This window comes from Musa acuminata, chromosome BXJ1-8 (genome assembly GCF_036884655.1).
Source record: "Musa acuminata AAA Group cultivar baxijiao chromosome BXJ1-8, Cavendish_Baxijiao_AAA, whole genome shotgun sequence".
NCBI classification, from domain to species: domain Eukaryota; kingdom Viridiplantae; phylum Streptophyta; class Magnoliopsida; order Zingiberales; family Musaceae; genus Musa; species Musa acuminata.
The window spans coordinates 42,345,638-42,354,063 of NC_088334.1; the positions used below are offsets into that span (position 1 = coordinate 42,345,638).

Consider the following 8,426-nt stretch of genomic DNA (forward strand, 5'->3'; position numbering starts at 1 on the left):
ATAGACTTGATTCTTGGTTCTGCAGCAAAGGCTTCTTAAGATTTCTATGTTTAATCTAATGATGCAGCGTACATGTACGTGTTGTGATTGTGATTCTGGACAATAAGATTATTTGATGGGTTTTGTCTCTTGACGAAGTGCAAACCGCATCTTTCAGTACGTAGTGCCAACTTCATGAGACGATGATTTCGATTCTTTCTTGAGCACAAGACTACATCGATCGAGAGTCCAATCTCTCTGCATCAAACAAGTCACCATCAGAGAGTTAGAAAGGAAGATGTAGTAATCAACGCAACAAAGACAGCTAGCCGTAGATTCTACAATTTCTTAGCTATCAGGTAACTCGTTCTATGGTGTGTTCTACTTGTCGGATTCTTGTTCTCCCGTCTTGGACATCTTACCAAGATGAAAGATCAGGTGTGGATCTCAGATCGGGCGCAAATCTGCAACTTAATTTGCTGTTTTCATGTTACGCATGATCCGACATAGGTGTGCCGACAAGAGCTATAGCTTATAAAGATCTGCAGGAATCAACTTCGATTAACATAAAGATTAGGGGCATTATGTATGAGAAAGGATTGCATCAGTTCTCTTGGATCCTTCTTATAACTCTTGGCAAAGAAAGTTGCAGAAGATGATGAGAGCCCGATTATGGAAAATGATGATGATGATGATCGTATATTGTAAACAAACACCGAAAAATCTGTATCAATCTTCGCAAGCTCCGGACATATACGGCAACGGCGACGGGTGGAATAGGTGTGCTTACGGATCGAGATCAGTTGAAGTGCTTCATATCTGGGGAGAAATCATCCAGTTGATCCTGTCATTCGCGTTATCCAGGGATCCGAATGGCTGCCGAATCCATAGAGGTGATCCTATCGTCCACGATATATATCTACGTTGACGTGGTTGCAGAACTAATTGTCGCGTGAATCAACGGATTGTCTCCTTTCCTTCGAGGAATGCTGCCTCCTCAGAGGTGAGTTCCTGTGTGCGCTGCCTCATTTCCACGAAGAAAGGAGGAAGAGGTAGGTGTCGGCCGTCTCTTTTCCGTGCATCGATCCGACATGATCTTTCCGCAGTCGCAGATCTTGGAAGGGCGCCGAGGGCCTCGCTTTGACCTGCGAGCCCGGACGCGTGTAGCTCCTTCAAGCTGCCGACAGTCGCTTTCGAATCTACACTCGACGGTCGCTAGCTTTTCCGTCGTCGGACATCGACTCCGACGCGACATGTCTTTAATTTATCGGAGTAATAAGACCACCACCGAGAAACTAATCAATCCTCCGTATGCGACCTTGTCACGGTGGTCGATGGGATGGGCGGCTTTAAGGATTCGCTGCGAATGGGAGATCATGCGATGTTGGCCGAACACAGTGTGTATCAATCCGCTCGTCATGAAGCAAAATTAAATGCCATACTTGCTCGTGATATTATATAGGGAATACGAGAACAACAATGAGTTGCATGGACAGATCTTCTTAATAATGAGCAGAAAACACTTTCTTACTTTACACGAGCATATGCCTCGGATCGAGACTTCTCTATAAGAAAAGAATAATTCCATATTGCCGAGATCCTCACCTTCATCATGCGGGAATCGCATTTCATTGTTCTTTGTCATCGATCTTCCATATATTAGCTATCGCAGAGCACAACAGTGCTCGAAGCAAAAGATCAGACGACGAGTTGTAATATGTTTGTTGCTTCACTGCCACCATTGGCCCATATTTTGGAACTAATCGAATAGTACGTGTGATATCTTTCAGTGTAGCTCGGACGATAGTTGTCAGAAATATCATCTCCTTAGAGGGAGCCACAGCGACTACGGAAGAGATCAAGGTTTATCCACATAGAATCAATCGTACGAGAAATACCAAATCGATGTGACCTCCTAACATTCGGAATAGTAACAGCGATGAAAACAATAAATGTGGACGCGTAATTAATAGGTTGATCGGTCCCAAAACACTATCCAAGATAAATTTCCGTCAAATCTCTTGTATTTGTTGCTTCAAGATTATAATTCGTCACCGGGGCCAAATATATTCTTTGTTTTGTTCAATTTAGTACGAGAAGATATTATTACCGAATCTCAAATCATTGCACGGCTCACTATTTAAACACAGTGACCTCCGATCGGTTAATGTCATTTCCTCTCTCTAATCCTCCTTGTTCTTTTCTGCATGTTGAGGCCGAAAGAAGATGCAACTTCTTTAATGAGAATCGACTTCGTCGCTTTCCAACCACCGAAACGAAGCACTAAACTGCCACTAGCTAAATAATTGAAGAAGGTGTTGCATCGCCACTTCCCATTCCTCTTGGTTGTGGAAGAAGCTTCACAATTTTGATTCTACTGAATGCTATTTTTTCTTACAAAACAGTCTTTGTAATTCTAGAAAGTCGACAAGGCATTAGGTATTCCACAGGTGAAGAAGATTATTGTTTCGATGGGCCATTCACGTTTCGTGTTGGTTTATCGAGGAAGGAAGGGAGGATTAGAGGGTGTGGTTCTTTGAACAGCAATGAGAAGGATGGTGACATTGGGCATGAGGCACAAGTTACTACTCCACACGTCTTGGACATTTGTGTTTGTTTTGCATGGATGAAAGAATCCATACATGCATATATATGTTTCCACACACATCTGAAGGTTTGCTTTGTGCCGTCACTCTCAGGTGCTTGAGTTTGACCGCTGAGTTCTGGAGAGCCACAGATGTCGGCGTTCACCCTCTCTACTGCAAATGAGCTTCACGGAATAGGAGATTTCTACCCTCGACATCCATCCATCAATCAATTATCTAACCTCTTTCTTTTCGAGGGACTAGAAAATATCTTCTTCGAATATGCAGTTTCTGTCTTTCGGATGTGGCCGTCTTCTTTTTCTCTTTTAATATGATTGCACGGAAGTTGAAATGTCGAAGTCATTGACCAGAGAGGCATATAGGAGACCATTATATTAGTCTGTGTGATGGAGATCATGCTGCGATTACCTGATCAACATTTACTGTATATGTATTTTATGTTGTCGTACCCAATGCTACAGAAGACGCGACTCGATCATCCAATGCAATGGATGATCACATCTGTATGTTTGCCCTATTGTTTTTCTGCTTTATCTCTGTGGATTCTTATGTTCTCATCATCATTAGATTAAGTCTTGAATCAAAGTCAAACAATTGCGCAAACGAAGTCTCATAAAATGAGTCCATGAATCATTCAACTCTAGCCGATCTCGTAGCCAACGGAGAAAAGACCGAAAGATTCTGATCTCGACAAGAAATCCAAACAAAATATTTGAAAAATGATTCCGAGTCCCATTCATGGTAGGCCTTCTTCGTTAACTCGAGCGAGGACATGTACGCCAAGGAGAAGATATCATGGAGTCGGAAACAATAGCAGCATTTATACTTCCTTTTAGGTGTCCTGCTGAAGAAGCCAGAGCACCTTTTTGGCTTCGGTCATGTCATTCCTTTACCCTCGATGAAGACGCAGAAATCTAAGTGAAGTGGGAGAACTACTTCTCATAGGGACGCTCACCGGTGAGCTGTCGCTGTTCTCATGGCCACTGTTTCCTTTGTTTCCGAGCTCTTAAAAAGGTCGCTGTTGTTTTGGCCCCCAGAGAGGTAAAACCTCACCCGGTGAACTCCCATCTGTTCTCTACAATTCTTTTCTGCCACGAGAAGGGATCGAAATGAACATATATCAACGTAAATTCTCGAACCCAATCTTCGCAGGGTGATTTAGATGTGAAGAGCTTCACGAAATGGCTTCCCTGGCATATCAATCGTGTGCTTCCCCGGCGGTACCTTCGGTACGCGAAGAAGGGTCAAATGGAGAACGCATGTCTCGACTTGCATGCACAAACCACACGTGAAGCGTGAACGAGGTTATTAACCTTCACTATGTCAGCACATAAGATAAGATATAGAATGACTGGGGTTGTATAGGTAGTCTGAATCGATCAGATCCGTCGGCATAAAGATGAGGTCCGTGAAACTCGGACGACGACTAGTGGTTCTTCTTCGGTCCTTGTTATCAGCTGTTGCTACTGCACAGCTTAGATAATTAAGACACTGGTATTCGCCTCAGCAAAAGTAGGTTAAGGCTCTTTGGTCTTCGATGTAAGCTGGCCAGCAAAATCAAAGTCTACACAAAGTTGGATTGATGCAGTCATGCTCTTTCTAGCCTTAAGAAAAGAGTTATCGCAAGAGAGAGATTCTGTGGTAGTTTCACAGTAGGGAAATGGGAGTGCAACGAAGAAGTGGTCCAAATGGGTTCTCTCATAATACAAATTCACTCACGCTTGCACCTCTTCATGTATTCTTCCTTAGAAGATGCTGTTGGGGTTGATCGGATTATCCCAAGAAAGAACTTCTTCTAGTGGCATCATCTCTCTCCTAAACATAACCCAAAGTGGCTTACACACACATAATACGTATCCAAAATCATAAGCAGCAACTACATAAAAGTGAAAAGAACAAAAAAATGAGGTAGAAAATTGCATCCATTGGTCGCAAACACATGGTTGAGGACAAGTTATTTGTATATTCACACACACCAAGAACCTCATCCTCCTTCCCCAAAATAGCACACCATTTGGAGAGAGGAGGATTTTGTTAACATCAATGGACGACGGGAGACAACCCAAGAAAACAGCGCGCTTAAAAAGAGAGGCCTGCACGAGAAAACAAAGTTAAAGGGTACAAGGAAAGAGGGGGGGGTATCAACAAGCACCAAGCATGCTTGGTCCTCAATTCCATACGAGTGCTTCGAAGCTGGTCGGGAAGACAACGTCCGACGCTGCCCACAGCGGATCCGAGCTCTCCACCCATGGCACCGGGAGCGCCCACGAGTCGACCGGGTCGTCGTAGAGGAACTCACCACCAGAATCGGCGGAGTCGAGGAAGCAGCAGTCGTCCAGCCGCGGCAGCTCCACGATCTCCCCGAGCTCGTCGGACTCCGCCGGGGCCGCTGCTGGGGTCTCCGCCCGCTCGCCGGGGTCCATCGCGGCGGCCTTGGCGGCGGCCGCCTGGACGTCGCGCGGGGAGAGAGTGGCGGGGCGGGGGAGAGTGCCGGCGAGCTCCGGGAAGTTGAGTACCGCGGCGGCGCCCTTGATGCTGAGGGCGGCCACGTCATGGGCGCGCGCCGCCATCTCCGGCGTGGGGAACGTCCCCAGCCAGATGCGAGACTTCTTGCGCGGCTCGCGGATCTCCGACACCCACTTCCCCCAGTTCCGCATCCGGACGCCGCGGTACACCGGGTGCCTGTTTCGGTCCCGCAGTCGCTTCGCGGCCGCGCCACCGACGCCGTTCCCCTGCTTCCTTGAGGCTGTGGTGCCCTGGTTACATGTGCCAAATGTCCGATCTTTAAGAGCTTTGGAGAGAGGAGGGTAATAAGAGGAGGACGCCGAGGAGTGGGAAGACATGGAATTTGCGCTGCTTTCTGGGTCGGACGAGTTTGGAGGATCCGCCATTGGTGCCACAAACGGTACCTCTTTTTTTTGCCTTCGCAGGTGTCCCACTGAGGCTGCTGAGGCCAACGAGCTAGCTTTTCGATGGACTTGCTGTGGTTGTCTTCGTCGTATCGGATACAGGCTCCATTGTTTCCGAGTGGTAGCACGGGAGAAGCTAAGGACAAACAGGGTCCATCAAGTATGGGATAATCATTTACAACCTCAAGCAAACTTCACTGCTTTTCTGGCCTTCTGCATCTGCAACGCAAATTTCATACAAACAAGAGATGAATGGCACAATGACATTGGAGACTTCCACACATTATCTGAGAGCTTTCAGGAGAGGAACAGATAAACGATAGAAAGAAGCAGTTTTGGGTTCATCGGAAGAGTTGTACGAGCGGCTATTCAGCTGTTCAGGCCGAGAAGAGGATAAAGATCGAATCTTCTGTGACAGAGAAAGTGGCAAATGAGGACCAGTATCAGCTGCAAAAAGAAGACGACATGAGCTGCTACAGTGGAATTGGTTGGTGAGAACAGCCGAACACCAGAGTATTTGAGTTGATGCAGACAAAGACTAGAAAGAGAGAAGAGCGAGAGAGGGGGCGATGGGAGGTAGAGACGAAGGGGAGGGAGGGGGAGGGGTTTTAGTAGAGGAAGGGGTAGAAACATGCCAAAGCGACTCGCATATGGGCCTTCTGCCAACCGCGATGGCCCTACTTCCTCTTGATTAAGATTAATGACAAGCTCTGCCCACTAATCTGCTCCCATTCATGCTCTGCTTTCACCTCCAACTCCCTTGCACCTCTTCTTTTTTCCTCGATCTCCATGCATATCTGTATCCCTCCTTACCGATTGTCCCCGCCCAGTACCAATTATTTTCAGCAGCGGTGGGCCTCTAAGCTAGCTCGGGTTCCTCTTTCTGCTCGTAGCTATGTAGATTGGGGACACCTAGCTTGATATATGTGGAGTTCATTGGACTGCTCGCTCCCAGGACTTTCTGTGCATTTTGATGTTTCTGATTCCTTCTATTACCATGAAAAAGAGGATTGTCACTCGTGGTAGGCGTGAGAGCAATCGCTCATCACTCGGGAATTCCATAATACGTACTCTGCATAAGGTTAGAGGTTTTCAACATGGATCAAAGCTTGGGAGTTCGTTTAACGCTTGGGGGAAGGGAAGAAGGTAGGGTTGTCTTCTTCCTCGGCCATCCGCTCTGATGGTGACTCGGACGCATGGGGGACCGAGAAAAGAAAAAGCCAGCAGCTGTAAATTGGGTCATATCTCAGTGAATGTACCAGGCAGATGAATGATTCTTCTGGAGAACTGAGGCGAACTCCTCCGACTCGCTCAGGAGAAATTTGTGAGGAAGACAAAGAAGCTGTTGATCATTTGGATCCCATGCCACCATATGATTTGTACGGCTCCATCGTGCATCTTTGAAGCTTCCTGCTCTTCATGCGAGTACCCATCTTTTGTCCACCAAATCTGCCAATATTTCGTCACAAGGGCGAAGGAATCAATGACACTGCGTTCGACGTACCTCGCCATGATTTCATGCACGAGCCCATGGGGTCCCAAAACCGAAGCTTGCGAAGACATCACGGCATTTCACGCTCGCCTGTTTGTTTGGTTTGGTAGGTAATTTTGTAAGGAAAGCCCAGATTCTCCATAATCTCATCGCTGGGGACGGCAGGAGGAGGTGCCCAACACAGCAGAACACGAGATCCTAACCCTAGTAAGACCATACGAAGCATCCCAGACCAAGGCATCAGCATTAGTGCTCTCGATCAATGATCGACTCAGGTGAAGATCAGGTTGAGCTCGTGCTAAATAAAACAGAGACAAGGAAGGAGAGGAGGAAAATTACGTGCATTTATGTTGCAAGGGCCATGCCGCGAGAGGCAGTCAGCCAAGGCGAAGCACAGAGTTGAAGGCCGCACGGTTCAACTTTGTGCCACAGAAAGTTGCCTTCTGATCCTCCAGATCAACAGTATTAGGAATGTGATTTTGTGGGAGAGGATTGAGATCTGCAGACTCTCTCCCCTTCATCCGCCGATCTTTCTATCTAAATACCATCCTTTCTTCTTGTTATTCTATCTACGGTTGTTTAATTTCCCTGTCGATTGCTGCAGGCAGTGGAAGATTGAAACGAGGGAGACGTCTCATTTGGACAAAAAGACCACCGATCATTTTCGTCATGTTTTAGTGCAATTGCCTGCGCGATACAGACACTGTTGATGTGGTTTTTGTCAAAGCTCTTGTAGAGACGTCCTTTTCCGGTGAGATGCTACAGTATCGACTACTCTGCAACACTGTCCGCACACGTTGCTTTCATTTACTACAGCATTATCAATAATTACTAGTACTGAACGAAAGGTTTGAAGAACAAGAAGCACGTCCAGATTATTTTTACTTGCAACTTTCTTTTTCCTGGCAACATGTTTTTGTTATGGGTAATGGTGTACATGCCTTGGCAATAGCTCACGACCAAGCGCCTAAGGTACAGACTAATAAGAAGGAGATGAGGGGTTGCCATCGCCTTTTACGTCTTATCAATGAGAACAGGAAGAAGCTTTCACTTCCTCCTTAAAAGTAGCGTACTCATTTGTTCCTGCAGGCACCTAACCATCTTGACTGCTTCACAGTGCGCTCCTCAGTCACGAATGCAATAGTTTTCGCGAGACACGATCAGCTTTGACGTGTGGTGGCAGCCAAAAGCTGCAGTACAAACCTCTTGCTTCAGTAGCAGAAAGGACAGGGATGAAGCTACCCTTCGAGTTCTTCCGACTCGTGCTGCTTCCACGTTGCAGCAGCCACCGAGACGCTCAAGGAAAGAATGCAATGCTCAAATGACCAGAAAACTGTTTTCTCCCTCTTTTTTGTTTGTGTGCGCGTGTGTCGGAAACGAAATGTTGTAGGAACGATGTTTTGTGTATTTCAAGTTGTATTCGGAAACAAAAAACGCAAA

The 8,426-nt window shown here is 46.6% G+C and overlaps 1 protein-coding gene across 1 annotated transcript; it reads right to left on the bottom strand.

Moving 5' to 3' along the window:
• Positions 1 to 4,529: 4,529 nt before the first annotated feature.
• On the bottom strand, positions 4,530 to 7,563 carry LOC103995076 (dehydration-responsive element-binding protein 3-like). The gene has a single exon (XM_009415575.3). The coding sequence runs from the start codon at positions 5,474 to 5,476 to the stop codon at positions 4,754 to 4,756; it is 723 nt and encodes a 240-aa protein (XP_009413850.2). The 5' UTR covers positions 5,477 to 7,563; the 3' UTR covers positions 4,530 to 4,753.
• Between the last annotated feature and the right edge of the window lie 863 nt (positions 7,564 to 8,426).